This window comes from Sapajus apella, unplaced genomic scaffold, assembly GCF_009761245.1.
Source record: "Sapajus apella isolate SASKATOON/1434 unplaced genomic scaffold, GSC_monkey_1.0 scaffold42, whole genome shotgun sequence".
In the NCBI taxonomy this organism is placed as follows: Eukaryota; Metazoa; Chordata; class Mammalia; order Primates; family Cebidae; genus Sapajus; species Sapajus apella.
Genome location: NW_022436982.1, coordinates 1,325,123 through 1,345,817, shown reverse-complemented (window position 1 = coordinate 1,345,817; position 20,695 = coordinate 1,325,123). Strand labels below are relative to the sequence as shown.

Genomic DNA, 20,695 nt, shown 5'->3' with positions numbered 1-20,695 from the left:
AATATATTTAAAAATACACCAGATTAGAAGAGACTCAACAGACTGTCTAAAAAATAAATTAAATAAACCAGATTACTCTGAAATACCTCCGTGCAATGTTTTCCAGTCACTAATTCAACAGCTGAACGGGGGACAGGACAAACGTCCTTATTCCAGTGGAATTAATTTTAACAACAGGTAGTTTAGCTTCTATTTTAAGTGCTAGAGAGCAGTAACCGTTAAATCAGGTGGCTGCAGCAGAGCGCACACACCCAATTTCAGAAGGAAGTGCTCACTGATTCCCTGCAGCCAACTCCCGTTCGCGTAGGCACTCCCACCGGCCCTTAACACAATGTGATAGCCAATTTTATAACAATAGCGTCACCTGATGTCTGCAGCCCCTGACAGCTGGCTTCGGCGGGTGCGCGGTACCCCTATCCCCGTTAAGGGGCTCTCCCGACCCAGGACCCAAGATGGGACTCCTGCCTCGTGCCCACGAGATCTCGGGCAGCGGCGCCCCAGAGCGTCCATCGGCCCCGCGCGTGCGCGGCCCAACCCCGCCGCAGTCTGGCTGTGCCGGCACTGGAGCGGAACTGGGCCTACCCCGCCTACAGTGCTGGAGGGACGTGGGGCTTCAGAAAGGCTAGGCACCTAGCAGCGTGAGGAACGTGCCCATATTTAAAGACAAAAACACTGTTTTTCAGGTTTGTAGGAAATGAAGTTGTGGAAAGATTAACAACCTGGGAAAGGCAGATTTTCAACTTAGTGTTTACATGTTCACCCAGTGCATTATTTAAAAAGACGAAAAATACATACTTAACAGCTCCAAATCCAGCTCTCTTTGCCTGGTTTCCCAAGACACCTATACTTAACAGCTCCAAATCCAGCTCTCTTTGCCTGGTTTCCCAAGACACCTATCTAACAGCACATACCTTGCCGTTATGCCGCACTGCAGTTCCCGGGAAGGTTCCCTCTGCTTAGCTTGCCCCCAGCCCCTCCAGGAAGCCTTTCCTAACCCTTTCTTATTAGGTGGCCCGCCTCCCATCATAAAAAGGTGACTTGGGCAGGGCACGGTGGCTCAGGCCTATAATCCCAGCACTTTGGGAGGCTGAGGCGGGTGGATCACTAGGTCAAGAGATCGAGACCATCCTGGTCAACATGGTGAAACCCCGTCTCTACCAAAAAAAAAAAAAAAAAGGGGGACTTGAGTTTTTATGAGTTTCAATCACTCCTTTTAATTTGCTCTTCTTCCCTATGTTAAGGCAGAAAGAAATGAGTCTTTTTTTAACCATACTCAGCACTTGATGCCAGCAACAGAGTGTTCCATAAAAATTCCTAGAATAAAACAACATATGCTGACTACATTCTCCATCCTTATAAGCTGTGGTGCAAATTATGCATATTAAAACTACCAGTTTCATGAGGTCAAGGCTAAATCAAAAATTCTTCTCAAAGATTTTTCTAAAAATTTTTAGCATAAACTGTTTCCTCTTTCTAACAAACTTCTCCTACTTAAGTGAAAATGTCTTTCTTTCCACTGGGATGGCTGTCTACAGTCTCAGGAATCCTGAACTCATAACTATGTTCAACTCCCACAACCATTTTAAAATCATCAAAATGACTGCAAATGACATTACCTGGGCCAAAAGGCTGCAGGTTTTGTGGCAAATAGGAAATATGTTATAGAATATGACTGGGAAAGAGGGATTTCTTAGCGCCGCTCAGAATTAATTCAGCCAACACTGAGCATTACTATGTGCCAGGCATAGGCTCCTACTGTACTTCAGGTCACAGTCAAAGGTAAATTACAAGGCTGGGCACGGTGGCTCACACCTGTAATCCCAGTACTTTGGGAGGCCGAGGCAGGCAGATCACCTGAGGTCAGAAGCTCAAGACCAGCCTGGTCAACATGGCAAAACCCCATCTCTACAAAAATACAAAAATTAGCCAGCCATGGTAGCATGTGCCTGTACTCCCAGCTACTCGGGAGACTTGAGGCAGGAGAATCACTTGAACCAAGGAGGCGAAGGTTGCAGTGAGCTGAGATGGCACCACTGCACTCCAGCCTGGGCAACAGAGCAAGACTCCGTCTCAATAAAATAAAATAAATTTTAAAAAAAGGTAAATTACAAGACTGCTAAAACTTCTTTAAAAAACCTTCCCCACTACTTTGTATCTAATAAATGCTAACATTTAAAAGGGAGCACAAAAGGCCTGTAGAAACAAGAACTCACATTCTTGAAAGTAGTGCTTAGCACAGTACCTCCCTCATCATCAGAGGTGCGCTATACATCTTCAGCTGAAACATGAAACAGACATCTATGTGCAAAATATTTCCAAGGGTTTTGTTGGCTTTGACATGCTTTTCTTTAAATAACTGGTAATGATGCACATTACAAAGGAGAGTTTTTTAAATCTCAAGTCCTTTGCTAATTTTTCTTTGGAACAACAGCACATTTTCAATGTCAAACTGTACCCTACAAAGCGGGAGATGCCAAAACTCTGAATTCTTGTAACAGATCCTGCAACTATTCTGTCCAGAAGATGGGGACATATTCCCTGGAGTTGACTGAACATGTGAGAAGGCACAGCTCAGAAGGAGAGGAAGGTTTCAGGGTAGCGAAATGAGAGCCTAATCATCACCTGGCCTTTTTACATGTTAGTCTACCCTACTATCCCAGGAATTCACTTCTGCTGTACTTGAGATTCAGGTATAATAATGTTACTCCTCCTCCCCCACATTCTAAGTAAATATGTTAACTAGATGAGCACTGATTTACATTTTAGAACAAAGTCTCCAGAAAGGTATAAAGTTTATTAACATCTTAAAAAAAAAAAAAAAAAGATGAGTGGGGCACAGTGGCTCCTGCCTGTAAACCCAGCACTTTGGGAGGCCAAGGCGGGCAAATCACTTGAGGTTAGGAGTTCAAGGCCAGCCTGGTCAACATGGTGAAACCCCATCTCTACTAAAAACACAAAAATATAAGCCAGGCGATGAGCAAAACTCCATCCAAAAAAAAAAAAAAAAAAAAAAAGATGGAACAGAACACAACTACTGAATATGATTTAGTTCCTTATTTACAAGTTTTACTATGATAGGCACATTTTAATCAGCATTTCAAATAGAGTAGAATTTTTTTCCAGAAATATCAGTATTTCACTCTTCAGGTAGAAGATTAATGAAAACATTAAGTGACTGCACCAGTTCTAATACCTTAAAAATATATAAAAAAGGGAACGGTACCTGCTAGTTAAACATGAATTTTCACAAAATTACTCTTGTGACTAATTCAGACAATCTATTTGCTTAGAAAAGCTGGCCTTTAAAAACAAAACAAAACAAAAAAAAGAGCACATTAAAGTAGGTGCTTTCAAGCTGATTTAAAAAGAAAAGCTGAATTATGGTTTCCAGAGCTTTAGGAGTCCATCTTCACTGTAGGTAGCAATCAGGTTCTGATGTGGGTGATGTGCAATACCAATCACATCCTTCTCATGCACCTGGAACACGTAAAGCACAGGGTTAGGGTGTACAGATCTGCAACAAATCACTCTGACGAGGCTTCTAGAGCTGGGTGGGAGGGAGGAAGAGATCATGGAAGGCCACATATTCCAAATGACATAGAAGAAAGATGGAAGAGGGTTTTCCAACTCACATCACACTGTGACACAGTAAGAAATAAACTTTTAGACTGGGCACAGCGGCTCATGTCTGTACTTTGGGAGGCCGAGGTGGGTGGATCACTTGAGGTCAGGGGTTCAAGACCAGCCTGGCCAACATGGTGAAACCCCATCTCCACTAAAGATACAAAAAATTAGCCAGGAGTGGTGGCACATGCCTGTAATCCCAGTTACTTGGGAGGCTGAGGCAGGAGAATCACTTGAACCCAGGAGGCGGAGTTTATAGTGAGCCGAGATCACACCACTGCACTCCAGCCTGGGTGACAGAGTAAGAATCTATCTCAAAAAAATAAATAAATAAAAACTTATATAGTGTTAAGCCACTGAAATTTGGGGATCATCACAGCAGCTGGCATTAATTTTATTTCTTGAATTTAACATGGAGCTAAATGTTTTAAAAGCTAACATTTTTTTATACAGAGGGTCACGTTGATAGCAGTCTGGAAAAGGTACATACTTTAGAGTTCAGAAAGACACATGTCTTACCATATTTCTTTAGATGAACTTAGTAAGTAATACTCACTGTCAAAGTTCTCTCCAGTTTGCCAGTGACTGTACTGAAACAGTAGAGCACAAAGTCCTCCCCTACACAGTAGATCCATTCGCCACGGGGAGAGAGGGCACAGCAAACAAAGTCCCCACCTTCTCTTTTACCAGAACTGAAGCTTCTGACAATCTAGATCACACCACACCCCAAGACAAAAACATCAGGATTAGTAGCAGCTCAACCACGTGAAGCATTTTAAACTGACATTTCAACACTGTTATTTTGCACTTTGGTTTACTATCATTTGTAATTAAATCTCCAATCCTGTTCATCACGTGCTAACTCCCTTGCCTAGAAAATATTCAATAGATAAGCAATCTAAACTAAGTGGCAGACAAAAATCTAGAATTCATACATCCCAAGTCACCAATCATGCCCTAAAGAGATATAATACCCTTAAGCAAATTTCATTGCCATGCATACAACAATTTTTCTTTTTTTTTTTTTTGAGATGGAGTCTCGCTGTGTCGCCCAGGCTGGAGTTCAATGGCACGGTCTCGCCTCACTGCTACCTCCACCTCCCAGGTTCAAGCAATTCTCCTACCTCAGCCTCCCAAGTAGCCGGGATCACAGGCGCCCGCTACCATGCCTGGCTAATTTTTCTATTTTTGGTAGAGATAGGGTTTCACCATGTTGGTCAGGCTGGTCTCAAACTCCTGACTTCATGATCCACCCACCTGAACATCCCAAAGTGCTGGGATTACAGGCTTGAAGCCACCGTTCCCAGCCCATACAACAATTTCTAAATCAATACACCAGTAGTTCTCAAAGCTTTCTGGAAGTCTGCTCCCCAGTTTCCTCTAACAGAATGAGAAGCTTTCCTCATGCAAGATGATACTCTGTCTCTAAGACTTTTCTTGCTCTATTGACACAACATTAAAATCATCATAAATCAAGCTGGAGAGAAACCAATCTGAAAAGGTTAAAAGTTTATATACCATATGCTTCCATTTCTATACCATTTTCAAAATGACAAAATTATAATACTGGAAAAAAGATCAGTGGTTGCCAAGGATTAAGTCTTGGAATTAACTAACTTGAAATTTAAAACATACCATTTACATTAGCACACCCCCAAATGAAAATACTTAGGTATAAATCTAACAAACTACATACAAGATTTAAATGAGGAAAATTATAAAACTCTGATGAAGGACATCAAAGAACTAAACAGAGACAGTGTATGTTCATGAACAGGAAGACTCAATATGGTAAAGATGTCAGTTCTTCCCAACTTACTCTATGGATTTCACACAATCCCAATCAAAATCCCAACAAATTATTTTGTGGATACTGACAACCCAATTCTAAATCTTACACAAAGAGGCAAAAGACCCAGAATAGCAAATTCAATATTGAAAGAGAAGGACAAAGTTGGAGGGCTCACAATACCCAACTTCAAAATTTACTACAAAGCTACAGTAATCAAGACAGTGTGGTACTGACAAAAGAACAAAGAAATAGATCCATGGAACAGAATAGAAAGCCCAGAAATACACTCAACTGATTCTTGACAAAGAAGTAAAAGCAATATAATAAAGATAGTCTTTTCAACAAGGGATGCCATAACTGGACAAATATGCAAAATAATGAATCTAGAAACAATAAAGACCTTATATTCTTCATAAAAATTAACTCAAAATGGATCACAGACCTAAATATAAAACTCAAAACTGTATATAAAACTCTTAGAGGATAACAAAAAAGAAAATCTAGATGATCTTGAGTTTGATGATGACTTTTTAGATACAACTCCAAAGACATGATCCATGAAAGAACTGATAAGCTAGATTTCATTAAAATTAAAATTTTCTGCTCTGTAAAAGCCACTGTCAAGAAACTGAGGCTGGGCCAGGCATGGTGGCTCCCACCTATAATCCCAGCACTTTGGGAGGCTGAGGCAGGTAGATCACAAGGTCAGGAGTTCGAGACCAATCTGACTAACATGGTGAAACCCTGTCTCTACTAAAAATACAAAAATTAGCCAGGCATGGTGGCGCATACCTGTAATCCCAGCTACTCAGGAGGCTGAGACAGGAGAATCGCTTGAACTTGGTAGGCAGAGGTTGCTGTGAGCCGAGATCTCACCATTGCACTCTAGCCTGGACAACAGAATGAGACTCCATTTCCAAAAAAAAAAGAAAAAGAAAATAAGGACAGATGCAGTGGCTTATGCCTGTAATCCCAGCACTTTGGAAGGCTAAAGCAAGAGGATCCCCTGAGGCCAGGAGTTTGAGACCAGCCTCAGCAATACAGCAAGACCCCATTTCTACAAAAAATTTTAAAAAATTAAAAATAGAAAAAAATAGTCAGGCATGGTGGCACATGCCTGTAGTCCCACCCACTTAGAAGGCTGAGGCAGGAAGATTTCTTGATCCCAGGAGCTCAAGGATACAGTGAGCTATGATCATGCCACTCCAGCCTAGGCAATGGAGCAAGACCCTGCCTCAAAAAAAAAAAAAAAAAAAAAAAAAAGGAAAAAAAAAGAGAGAGAGAGAGAAGACAAGCCATAGACTGGGAGAAAATAAAGAACTATTATCCAAAATATACAAAGAACTCTTAAAACTCAACAGTAAGAAAACAACCCAATTGAAAAATGGGTCAAATACCATAAACAGACACCTCACCAGAAGTACAGTACAGAGATGGCAAATGAGCATATGAAAAAGTGTTCCACATTTCATAAGGGAAATGCAAATTAAATGAGATACCACTATACCTATTAGAATGGCTGAAATCCAGAACACTGACCACACCCAATGCTAGTGAGGATGTGGAGCAACAGGAACTCTCATTCACCAAGGGTAGGAATCCAAAATGATACAGCCACTTTGCAACACTTTGATAGTTTCTTATAACTAAACATACTTTACCATACAATCCAACAATCACACTACTCAGCATTTATCGAAAGGAATAGAAAACATATTCACACAAAAATCTGCACATGGATGTTTATAGCAGCTTTACTCATAATTGCCAAAACTTGGAAGCAACCACGATGTCCTTCAGTAGATGAGTGTATAAATAAATGTTATTTAGCACTTAAAAAAAAAAAGCTATCAAACCATGAAAAAACAAGGAGAAAAATGCATATTATTAAGAAGCCAAAATGAAAAAGTTATATACTTTATGTTTCCAACTACATAACTTCCTAGAAAAGGCAAAACTATGGAGACAGTAAAAAGATTAGAGGTTGCCAGAAGTTAGTGGGGAGGGAGGGAAGAATAGCAAGGGTACAGAGAATTTCTGGGAAGTGAAACTACTCTGTACAATTCTCTAATTGTAGACACCTGCCATTATACATTTGTCCAAACCTACAGAACATACACCACCAAGAGTGAACCCTAATGTAAACTATGGCCTTTGTGTGTTAATGATGTAGCAAATGCAGGTTCATCAGTTGTAACAAACATACCACTCTGGCACAAGATACTAATAGTAGGGAGGGCTGTGCCGATGGAAGGGACAAAGGAAATATGGGAACCCTCCATATTTTCTGCTCAATTTTGCTGTGAACCTAAAAGCACTCTAGTCTATTTTTTAAAAAACAACACATTATAACAATAGAAACCGAACAGTAGTTGCCAGGGGCTAAGGGTATGGGGAGGATGTGACTATAAAGATGTAGCATGAGAGTTTCTTTGGGAATGATAAAACAGTTCCGTATCTTGACTGTAATGATGGTTATAGGACTCGATACATGTAATGAAACTTTACAGAACGATTATACCCCTGCCTTAAAAAAAAAAAAAAATGCATGTAAGAACTGATAGAAGACCCATGTAAAAGGTGAAATCTAAATAAGATCTGTAATAGAGTTAATAACTGTACCAATGTCAATTTCCTAGTTCTGATCATTGTACTATGGTTATATAAGATGTTACCACTAGAAGAATTTGAGAGAGGGACACATAGGAACTCTTCCGTATTATTTTTGCAACTTCTATGTGAATCTAAAATTACTTTTTCAAAATAAATTATTTTAAAAAGTCAAGCACAGAACTATGAAGTAGTGTGCCTAGCAGATGTACTGGGCAGCGGTAGCTATTATGCAGTGGCCATATGCAGCAGCCCAAAAGATACTGCAGATGAGCCATCTCAGCTATAGGTTCTGAACTACTACTCCATCAGTTATAGAACACAAAGAATGGAAAGAGAGTACTACACACCAGCCCCTCGTTCTTCACTATGCTCAGTAAGATCCCCAAGTGTCCAGGCCAATAATGCACTAGCATACATACCCAGGGCTTGAGTCCTCAAACCTGATGCTTCAGACACCCCCAGTGCTACCTCATAGTCCACAAAAGTGAGATTCCTTGGGAACCTTGCAGGTGTTCTGATTCAAAAATACAATGAGGACACTGCTTCCTTTCTCCTATTAGTGTTCCACTTTAGACCGTGGTAGCTAGGAGATGTCCTGAGTTTTTCGGTAATCCATACTACACTGCATCCCCCTAAGTCAGACTAAGATTGTTATCTTAAAATCTTCAGTGAGCTTCTGAAGGAGGCTTAAAGATGGACAGGAGCTTCATTTATCCAAAGGATGAAAAAGCATAATATACAAACACCCAGGGGAAAGGAGATCACTTTTGAAACAGCAAAGAGATGTTTTACAGAGCTATAAATGAATCTGAAAAACAAATATGGCTTATAAGGTTTACAGAGAAGTGAACCCAAATTTGGTTATTGGGAGGGTGGGCCTGGACCAGGATGTCCTGATCTGGGAATGTCCCACAGGTCCTGTGCAAATGTACTTTCTGACCACTCACCTGCCCCTGCATGTTCATTATGACCACCGTGTTTGATCTGTTGCACACCACGAAGTGCTCAGGGTTTTTAGGAAGTAGGATCACACTGTTGACGGTAATGTCTGTCCCTGCAGTACTGCCCAGGGATTTAAAGGTATTTGAACATTCTGTGGTCTTCATATTCCAGATCTACCACAAAAAAAATTTTAAGTTATAAACCTTTTTTTTTTTTTTTTTGAGACGGAGTTTTGCTCTTGTTACCCAGGCTGGAGTGCAATGGCGCGATCTCGGCTCACCACAACCTCCGTCTCCTGGGTTCAGGCAATTCTCCTGCCTCAGCCTCCTGAGTAGCTGGGATTACAGGCACGCGCCACCATGCCCAGCTAATTTTTTGTATTTTTAGTAGAGACGGGGTTTCACCATGTTGACCAGGATGGTCTCGATCTCTTGACCTCGTGATCCACCTGCCTCGGCCTCCCAAAGTGCTGGGATTACAGGCTTGAGCCACCGTGCCCGGCCCTATAAACCTTTTTAAAGTATTAAAATTTCTAAAGTTTTCAGTCCAATCACCTGCAAGAAAAATTTTTTTTTTTAATTTCTAAAGTTTTAGGGTTTAAAACATTAATAGGTTACTTAAAAAGTAGAAATGACTCAGAGGAAAACAGTATCTTACTTGATTTTATGTCCAATCAAATATCCAGCACTGCCATATACAGTGGTCCCTCGGTATCTGTGGGAATTGGTTCCAGGATTCCCTTTAGATACCAAAATCCAAGGATACACAAGTCCCATATATAAAATGATGTAGTATTTGCATATAACCTATGTACATCCTCCTGTATGCTTTAAATCATCTCTAGATTACTTATAATACTTAATACAATGTCTACACACCACTTCCTTTGCATGGATTCAGTGTAGTACTTGGCATGGGGCAGATTCAAGTTTTGCTTTTTAGAACTTTGTGGAATTTTCTTTTCCCCAAATTTTTTCAATTTGTGGTTGGTTGAATCTATGTTCCAGATACAGAGGACCAACTGTATAAACATTCATCATATATTTGTTGATTAACTGGCAAAAACAAGTCACAAACTAAATTTTAAGAACTTTAAAAAATCTATGATCTTTGCTTATATATATTCCCTTAGCCAATAGAGCTCTCTCTTTAAACTTAGTTGCATGCCAACACTGCTACTGTCAGAAACAACCAGAAAGCTACCCTTGTCTGGACATCAAAACCAAACAGGGGGTCAGGCACAGTGGCTCACGCTTGTAATTTCAGCACTTTGGGAAGCAAAGGCAGGTGGATCACTTAAGGCCAGGAGTTCAAGACCAGCCTGTGCAATATAGTGAGACCTTGCTGCTATTTAAAATACTTAAACTACAAATAGAACAAAACAAAAACAGGGCTTTTTTTCTTTTTAAGAGATGGGGGTCTCATTATATTGACCTATTGCCCCCATTGGCGTTAAATTCCTGGATTCAAATGATCCTCTCACTTCAGCCTCCTGAGTAGCTGGGACTACAGGCAGGTGCCACTGAGCCTGGTTCAAATAGAGGCTTTTTAGCTTGAGACTCTATCCTGAGATTTTGATTTGGTAGGTCTAGGGTGAGGCACAGGCATTTTTTAAAAAGCTACAAATGATTCCAATGCACCATTTATACTGACAATGACTAAATGGAAGTCACAATGTTAGCACATACACACATAAGGATCTAGGAAGTGGAAGCTACTCTTGGCCACTTGTATTACTTTCCCAGTCTATCTTTTCACCTTGCCCTTCTGAGCTCTTATGAACTGAAGGGGTTAAATCAGGTAGCACAGAAATCTTGAGATGTGCTTAGAGAAGGGATGAACCAAACATGAAATAGCATTGTCCAGATACCACTCAATTCATCAGGTACAAAGTCTCTAAGGCATGGACTCTGCTGTGTTTCCTCTGTGCCTTCCACAGAGGTTGGCACAAAGCAGATGTTTAATAAAGACCCATAAATAGGAGAAAACAGTTGCCGTAGTGTCAACACTGTTATTGCCTACCCTAATCTCCTCTGAAGCCCCATGGCTTAAAAGAAAAAAATAAACATTTCAGGAATTAAGAATGCTAAGGCTTCCAGTGTTTTCCATTCAAAAGGTCAGTGACATCTTTTGCCCCACTCACTGCAGAGCTAAGGGGGAAAGACCACAAATAAGCCTAGACAAGCCATCTGGCATTTACAAGTTGTGAGGCCCATAGGCATGGCATGAGAGCAAATCCCACGACTGAAGTACTAAGAGCTCTATGTGGTTCCCCATCCATCCCAAGGGAGCATTACAGCTCCTGCCTTGAGGTTTCCACTTCAATTTCCAATCACGAACAAGCAATGTCAGAGATTGGTCTGACATGCATATATGCATACATACATATATACATACATTTATTGATTGACTGACTGAGACAGGTTCTTGCTCTGTTGCCCAGGCTGACGTACAGTAGTGCGATAATTGCTCAATGCAGCCTCGAACTCCTGGGTTCCAGTGATCCTTTCACCTCAGCCTCCCAAGTAGCTAGGACTACACGTGAACACCACCACACCTGGCTGTCTGAATTTTAGATACTTAAGTATGTATCTAAAATGTCTAGATATTTGTGTTAAAATGTTTTGTTAAAATGTCTAGATCCTCTGCCACAAAGTAATCACTCACATAAGGCAACTTAAAAAGATTAGTTCCAGAGCTTAAGTAAGAGTGTCTCAAAGATCTCTAATAATTTTCTATTTGGGTTTCTATCTTTTCTAGGAAATGAAACCCTCTCTTCAAATAACTAAATCTTTAAAGGTACTAAAGATCCATTACTTTCAGCAAATAACTTATTAAATAAGTATCCAGGAGAAGGCTTAGTTTTACTCACCTTTCCTATTCCTCTATAAATGCTACTAGGAAGGCCCTAAATTTGGGGGCCAAGAGTGCAGTGAGGCTGTGCAACAAAAAAGAGATCTATTTATAAGCCACTGAGTCTTTCATGAATTTGACTGTTAGCAGGTGGACCACACCTATGACAAAACAGATTTAACCACCATATGTAACTGTGAATGGGGGATGGCTTAAGTTTAGGACTCCTCACCCTTCCTCTTTTCCTACACATAATAAAGTTTGTTTGGATTGAAAAGGTTTGAGATTGGGGTCCCAAAGCCAATGGGAATTACCCACAGAACACTGTTGTCTCAGACTCACCTCAGTTATTGCTAAAATAGCCATTAAAGAGGTTTATTCCACCACAATCATCCCCATTATCAACACTGAAAACTCCTCAAAAGAAAAAGATGAAGTAGACATCCCAAAATAAACCAATAGCAAATACTTAACCTTAACAGTGCCATCAGAGGATGCACTAATAATATAATGTCCATCTTGTGTAAATGTTGCTTCATTAACAAAGGAGGAATGGCCACGAAATTCCTTCAGGGTTTTCCCAGATTTCAAACCATGAATTCTACCACAAATGAAAGCAAATGAAAAGAACAATAAATATTTAATATCTTATGGTTGTGACCAATGATTGAATGCATTTTAGATAAATTACAGAAGTTCATGTTATAATATTAAGTGAAGAGGGCTATGTGATTGTGTATACGGTTTAATTTTCATTATATCAAACAATGAAAAAAAAGCTTTGCAAAGAAAGAGACTGGAAGAAAATATGCCAATAATACCACAAGCTTCTGTTCAGGGATGGACCTCTAAAAAACAGATTAACAAGAGGTTAAGATCCATGGCTCTCAGCTGGGTCCCAGGACAACAGACCCTCTAAGGTGATTACGATGCAGATGGGTCCATAAGATCAGGCTCTGAGAACCATGAATCACTGCTATCCCCTCTAAAATCTCTCTTCTGGATAAATGGACAAAACAACAGCACTGTGTCAATTATACTCTGGGGACATAAGGTCTCACATACCTTCACTCTCTATATCATACCATCATGGTAAAAGCATAAGGAATCACTAGTACCTCCCTCCATGCCCTATTATTCAAACAAGTGAGGGCGGTTTTGGGATTTTTACTTACCTAATTGTCTGGTCAAAAGAAGCACTAAGGATCTGACTGCTATCCTTAGAAAAGCTTAGACAGGTGACACCCTTACTGTGTGCCCTCTCAAATCTCCTTAAACATTGTCCACTCTGAATCTTCCATACCTTTTGGAAAAAAAAAAAAAAAGAATTAAAAAAAAACTTGTAAAGTGTCCTACTACAGCCCACAGAGCCAAGCAAGATGCAATGCTCACTAATGTACTGAAACAGCATTAAAAATGCATGCTAACAGCTGAATATGATGTGTCTGGTTCACGTAATACAATGGTAACTGAATCCTCTGAAACTTAAAACTCTTTCCTTGTAAATTATTAAAACAAAAATAGAGACTCTAAGTTCACTTAGCAGAAACCATTTCCATATTTTCTGTAGCCCAGGATGTACTTCTAGCATTAAATACGAACCACAGCAAACTGGCTATTAGACCATCTCCTAAAAAAAAAGTCAAAGTGATTCTAATTTTTATACAGGCAGCCAGGGTGGTACAATAGAAAGGGAATAAGCAGATGTGAACTAAAGTCCCAGATCTATCACTTACCAAGTATGTGACCTTAAACATGTTACTGGACCACCCAGGCAGAGCTATTATTAGGATTACACAAGAAAAAGTAAAGTGATTACAATAAAGCTAATGCTCAATAAACAGTAGCCATTATTATGCTGAATATTATATGTAGGACACTACCCCATAGCAGAACATTCAAAATGTCTACGTATGAGAGGTTGTGGCACTAATCCATACCTTGATTTTTCCATCTTGGGCCCCAGTTGCTAACATTTCTGTATCTCTGCTGAAACACATGCAGAGGACAGCATCATCCATCATCATAAAGTTATCCTGGGCCTGGTACTTAAGATCCTAAAGAAACAGTGGTTAACAGTTTATCAAAATAATGCAAAAGCCAAGGCCCCAGGTCTCTAGAAACTCACAAAAAGCAGGGCAATAGATTATACCTACTCTAAACCCCCAAAGTAAACAGCAGTGCCGTGCATACATGTTCCCAGTAAATAACTAGTTCCTAGTGATATTGCTGGAGATAAATAAATTTATACAATTCAAATTAGTATTATAAAAAATACCAACATACTACTCTAGATCTTTTTCTTACTGATTTTTTCTAGGCAAAATTTCTCTAGTTTCATATTTTACATCTTTAATAAATCTGAATTTACCTATTTTTGTATGATGTGAGAAACTAGTATTTTTTTCCAAATCATCAGCTACCTTTCCTGAAACAGTTTACGGACTATTTATTTGTGATGCTTCTTTTATCATCCATTATTGTTCAAATAGAGTGTCTTTCTTATTTTTTTCTAATTATAAAGTAAGACTACTTCCTGGTTTAAAAAATAAAAGCAAACTACACAGAAATATATACAGTAGAAAATGAAAATCACTCATAAAATCCACTACCCACAGAGTGGAATTTGATACTCTACGATAAAAATTACATTTTATTTATTTTATTTATTTATTTATTTTAAGACACAGTCTTGCTCTGTTGCCCAGGCTACAGTGCAATAACATGATCTTGGCTCACTGCAACCTCTGTCTTCTGGGTTCAAGAAATTCTCCTGTATCAGTCTCCCAAGTAGCTGGGATTACAGGCGTGCACCACCACCACATCCAGCTAATTTTTTTTATTTTCAGTAGAGACCACCACGTTAGCCAGTCTGGCTTGGAACTCCTGATCTCAAGTGATCTACCCACTTCAGCCTCCCAAAGTGCTGGGATTACAGGCATGAGCCATGCGCCCAGCCAAAAATAACATTTTAAATCAGTGGATACAAGTTAGTAAATAGCCATTTGAGGAAAAAACTAAGTTGGATCTATACCAACTTTATTCCCCTAAACAAATTCTAAAAGGGTCAAAAATTAAACATAAAAGATTAAAATACTAAAAGAAATTGTAGAAGATGAATAATTTGATGATATAGAAAAATTTAAGTCTGTAAAACGTTTCAAAAGAAACAAAATTAAAAGATAAAAGTCAAACTTTAAAAATATTTGTAATGTATATTATAAAACTTCATTTCCTTAAAATATAAAGAGCTCCTACAAATCAATAAAGAACAATTCAACAGAAAAATGGGCAAACGATATTAACAGACCTCATAATAAGAAATATTAGTGGCTTCATTAAAATAAAAAAAAATATTGGTGGCTTTTCACATATAAAAAGATGTTTTAACCTCATTCATAAGAAAAATGTAACTAGTACTACAATTAAGTTAGACTGGAAATGATCTTAAATAAAATGGCTGGTTAAATACATTATGGTTCAACCCATCCAATGTAATATAATACAGCAATAATCTCCAAAATATGCTATAAAGAGAAAAGCAAGAATTTAACAGGGTATACAGTATGCTATCATCTTTATTAAAAAATTTTGAGTAATATATATAAGTAACACACACAGAGGATATTCCAGGAAAGTTCCATAAGAAACTAGTAATCCTGGCTGGCCCAAGGAAGGCAACTGACTAGCTGAGGTACAAGTGTAGGAGCAAAATGCTACTTGAGTAACTTTTTGTTTTTTGAATGTTGTATCAGTTGTACATATAACCCACTCAAAGAAAAAAAATTTTTTTGCATGCCTGTAATCCCAGCTACTCGTGCCTGTAATCCCAGCTACTCCAAAGGCTGAGGCAGGATAATTGTTTGAACCCAGGAGGCAGAGGTTGCAGTGAGCCGAGATCCTGCTACTGCATTCCAGCCTGGGTAACAAGAGTCAAACTGTCTAAAAAAAATTTTTTTTCTTTCTCTGAGGAGTTGTCTTGCTCTGTAGCCCAGGCTGGACTGCAGTGGCAGGATCTCGGCTCACTGCAACCTTCGCCTCCCGGGTTCAAACAATTCTCCTGCCTCAGCCTCCTGAGTAGCTGGGGTTACAGATGCCTGCCCCAACACTTAGCTATTTTTTTGGGGGGGTATTTTTAGTAGAGACGGGGTTTCACCATGTTGGCCAGGCTGGTCTTGAACTCCTGACCTCATGTGATCTACCTGCCTCAGCCTCCTAAAGTGCTGGGATTACAGGTGTGAGCCACCATGCCTGGCCTGAAAAAAATTTTTTTACTTGTAAAAACAATAGATAATAAAACAATTATAGATGATAAAGGTCCTCCCTTGGCTAATAATAAAATTAGAATTTAATTAAAAATAATTTTAAATTAGCTTTTTTTTTTTTTTTTTTTTTTTTGGAGACAGCGTCATTGCCCAGGTTGGAGTGCAGTAGCACAATCATGGCTGACTGTAACCTCAAACTCCTGGGCTTCAGGGATCCTCCCACTTCAGCCACCCAGGCAGCTAAAACTATAGGTGCACACAAGCATGCATGGTTAATTTAAAAAAAAATTTTTTTGGCTGGGCACGGTGGCTCACGCCTGTAATCCCAGCACTTTGGGAGGCCGAGGCGGGTGGATCACGAGGTCAAGAGATCGAGACCATCCTGGTCAACACGGTGAAACCCCGTCTCTACTAAAGCTACAAAAAATTAGCTGGGCATGGTGGCGCGTGCCTGTAATCCCAGCTACTCAGGAGGTTGAGGCAGGAGAATTGCCTGAACCCAGGAGGCGGAGGTTGCAGTGAGCCGAGATCGCGCCATTGCACTCCAGCCTGGGTAACAAGAGTGAAACTCCGTCTCAAAAAAAAAAAAAAAAAAAAAAAAAAAAAAAAATTTTTTTGTAGAGACATGGTTTCACTATGCTGTCCAGGCTGGGTTGAACTACTGGGTTTTCAACTAAGTAATCCTCCTGCCTCAGCCTCCTGAGTAGTTAGGACTATGGGTGTGCACCACTGTGCCTGGCCTTAAATGAGTTTTTAAAGTAATACACGTTCATTATATATAGATCCTTTTTCAACTAATCTGACTTAGAGTAAGGGCATAGATAAGTAATTCAAAGTCAGTAATTTTCACACTAGGAAGGTTAATATATTTAAAATACTTTACCTTTCTGATTTTTCCAGTAGTAAAGTTCCATACTTCAATGAATCCATCAACAGACCCAGTGACCAAATACTGACCATCTGGAGAAAATCGAGCACACTCCACATGTGATTTTTGACCAAACTGTTTCAAATGAAATAATGAAACAGATACATTTTTATCTAGTATACTTAAAACAATTTCTATTTTAACCTTTTGAGAATCCCTGCCCTAGCATAAAGTCATAGCTGGCCCATATTACAGAGTATTAGAGGAATATTTCTGTACATGGACACAGGGACCTGGTAGATGTATTTTCTCTGACTAGTTTTACATCTGGGCACTAAGTTGAAGCTAGTTTTTTGGATGTGAGATTGATATTTCCAAAGAAAAGCACATGAGACTTAGAATAAATAATCCTGTTAGCTCAGAGTATAATGTTTTGCTAGAAACAGACACTGTTAGCATGACTTTCATACTCAATATGTCCTAATATGTTCTTGTTGTGTATCTCAGGGGGGAAGAACTCATTTTTTCAAAGTAAATATATGCCTCCCTATACTATTTTGTAAATAAACTTTCTATCAGTGTTTCACAACCTTCATATAATCAAGTGATAATGTATAATTGACCAAACTTAGAACTAATTAAAGCTAATATACTGTCTGGTATACGCATCCTGAGCATTTGCTAGTGATGACAATCTCAGTAACAGATGAAAGCGATAGAAAATTAGGTGGAAAAAGAAGAGAGAAAAGCTCTAATGTGGATTTCACTTTACATGCCAACAAAGGAAAGTGTTTATAACAGAAAATTTTAGCCCAGCAGCATAATAATGATGGATTTCTATTTGTCTCAAGGTTTCAGGCAGAGTAAATGAAGGTGCTGCTCAAAAATATCTTTATCTGCAAGTTAGAATATATAATCCAGAAAAGGCAAATTCAAAATGTTAAGCCAAAGTCAAAGATTTAAGGAATATGAAATAGTTTAAAATCCAGGAATTTAGAGCACAAATCCAGAGAAACTATAATATAGAGATGCTAAAGTAGCAAATATACTTGTAGTTCTGAGAATTAGCTAAAAAACTTTTTCCTAGGAAACTCAGATTTAAAAAAAATGTAAGATAATAAAATCATTTTCCTCAAACATCACATAAGTCCACTTTGTAATCCCTGACTGGCACTCTGCCTGACACATAGCAGGCAAAGCAAAAATGTTGAACAGGAGAAGTACACAGAAAGTTCACAGTTAGTCCCCGACTTAACCAAAGAACTAACCATTCTTCCAAATGCAGGTTTCTTGGGAGGAAATGCAAGGGCAGATGATGGGCTAGATGTCAAGCTAGATGTTAATCCATTAGATTACAGATCTGAGTTGTACCACTGCCAGGCCACAGCAGTATCCCAGTGGACACCTGCAGCAACCTTGAATACTGTCAGAGCTAAAGAAGGAGTTCTCCCCATCTAATATCCAAGCTCCTGGCATAGGGCCTAGCGGAGCCCATGACAAGTCCTCAACAAATGATTAGGTTCCTACCTTAATATGCCTGCTCAGTTGTGTAGGAAACTTTTCTTCTTCCACATCTTTGACAGCTGCTTTGCCTCTAAACAAATCTATAGTCATACCAGGAGGAAGCAATCCCTGATGCTGCTGCCACTTCAGTGCCTATGAAGAAAAAATAAAGTACAAGGATATAGCAATCTGTTCAGGTGCTTTTAAGATCTGGTCATAAGTGCTCAGAAACCAAGCCTGAAAAGATGAGGTTCAGGAAAAGCTGTGAGCCATCAGGACCCCAACAATTTTTGGCCATCCAAACAACAAACACAACATAGTCTGTGCTCCTCTATGTGTCCAAGAACTCAGGGTGGACGGGGACTCTGAGAGCCAACAAGTCTATCATTCACCTATTTTCTTACAGGTGTGGCTCTTTTGTTATAAACAAAATTTGGAAAACAGAAATCTCCCATAGTTCTAACACTCAAACACACCCACTTTTAACATTTTATATGCTACCTTCCAATCTTTTCCCCCCTACATATGTGTTTCATTAACGTAGCTGTAATTATATGTAAAATTTTATTTTCTCCTCTTTTCACCTATCAATAGATCAAACTAGTCACAGCTATCATTTTAATGGCTGTAAAATATATCCCATCGATTAGATGTTTCACAGTTAACTTAATCAATATATTAGTGGACATTTATTTACACTGCTTCCAATTTTTCAATCACCTAAATAATGCTTCAATAAACATCTCTGGATATAAGGCTTTTTCTATTTTGGGGATATTCCCCTGTTAGGGTATATTCTTGGAAGAGAAATTACTAAATCCAAAAAAGAACGTGAATGGTTAAGGTTCTTGATATATTTGATATATACTGCCAAACTCCTTTCCAAAAGGGCTGCTTTCCAAAAAATGTTACAGTTGCAGCAACGTTCACAACTAACTTTGGAGACAGATAGTTCTAGGCTAAATTATTCATCAGCTATGTCATTTTGACTCCCAGTTCTGCCAACCGAAAAAGTCAGGAAAAAAAAGCCTAATTCCTAGAGAATAAAACAAAATAATATATGTAAAGCCTATATAACAGGCACATGTTCACATAATAACCCACAGTCAATGTTTATTCCCTTTTCCTTTTGTTATAACAAGAAAACTCAGTAATTTTTGGATATCATTTAAAATAGGTCCCTAACCCCTGAACTGTGGACCGGTACCGGTCCATGGCCTGTTAGGAACCCAGCTGTACAGCAGGAGGTAAGCAGCCAGGGAGCCAGAGTATTATGGTCTGAGCTCCACCTCCCGTCAGATCTGTACAGCATCATACTCTTATAGGAGCATGAACCTTATTGTGAACTGCACATGCAAGGGACCTAGGATGCATACTTATTATGATAATCTAATGCCTGATGATCTCAGGTGGAACAGTTTCATCCTGAAACCCACGACCCTGACACCCCCATCACCATGTGTGGAAAAACTGTCTTCCACGAAACCAGTTTCTGGTGCCAAAAAGGTTGGGGACCACTGATTTAAAAATAAGTAGAAATAGGCCGGGTGCAGTGGCTCAAGCCTGTAATCCCAGCACTTTGGGAGGCCGAGGCGGGTAGATCACGAGGTCAAGAGATCGAGACCATCCTGGTCAACATGGTGAAACCCTGTCTCTACTAAAAATACAAAACATTAGCTGGGCATGGTGGTGCGTGCCTGTAATCCCAGCTACTCAGGAGGCTGAGGCGGGAGAATTGCCTGAACCCAGGAGGTGGAGGTCGCGGTGAGCCGAGATCGCGCCATTGCACTCCAGCCTGGGTAACAAGAGCAAAACTCCGTCTCAAAAAAAAAAAAAAAAAAGTAGAAATATAATACCCTACTTTAGTCAGTTCTCTAATAAGTTTAAACTTTTCTCTGTATTAACTAGACATATTTCCTCTTTTGTTAACTGTTTACTCATATTATTTGCTCACTTATCTATCATACTCTACCATTCTTAGCAATTAGTGAGCTTTTAATGTGTTAAAGGTATTTGTTGTCTATGTTTGCTGCAAAGAATTCTTTTACCAATTTTTTTTTTTTTTTTTTTTAAAGAAGGGTTCTCACTCTGTCCGGTTGGAAGTCCAGTGGCATGATGATGACTCACTGCAGCCTTGAGCTCCTGGGCTCAAGCAATTCTTCTACTTCGGCCTTCCAAGTAGCTGGGACTATGTCTATTCTTGGTTATAGCTTTATAGGTTTCTTTTCATCTTAA

At 39.3% G+C, this 20,695-nt stretch overlaps 1 protein-coding gene across 1 annotated transcript in view; it reads right to left on the bottom strand.

Annotated features, from left to right (window-relative positions):
* Positions 1-1,510: 1,510 nt before the first annotated feature.
* SMU1 (SMU1 DNA replication regulator and spliceosomal factor) overlaps positions 1,511-20,695 on the bottom strand; it is a 35,321-nt gene continuing 16,136 nt past the window's right edge. The window contains exons 5-12 of the mRNA XM_032299974.1: positions 18,485-18,613; positions 16,973-17,092; positions 13,765-13,881; positions 13,000-13,127; positions 12,299-12,425; positions 8,977-9,144; positions 4,181-4,333; positions 1,511-3,477 (exon numbers count right to left, since the gene is read on the bottom strand). Coding sequence (XP_032155865.1) covers positions 3,379-3,477; positions 4,181-4,333; positions 8,977-9,144; positions 12,299-12,425; positions 13,000-13,127; positions 13,765-13,881; positions 16,973-17,092; positions 18,485-18,613 — 1,041 coding nt within the window. The 3' untranslated portion in view covers positions 1,511-3,378. The remainder of the gene's footprint in view (positions 3,478-4,180; positions 4,334-8,976; positions 9,145-12,298; positions 12,426-12,999; positions 13,128-13,764; positions 13,882-16,972; positions 17,093-18,484; positions 18,614-20,695) is intronic.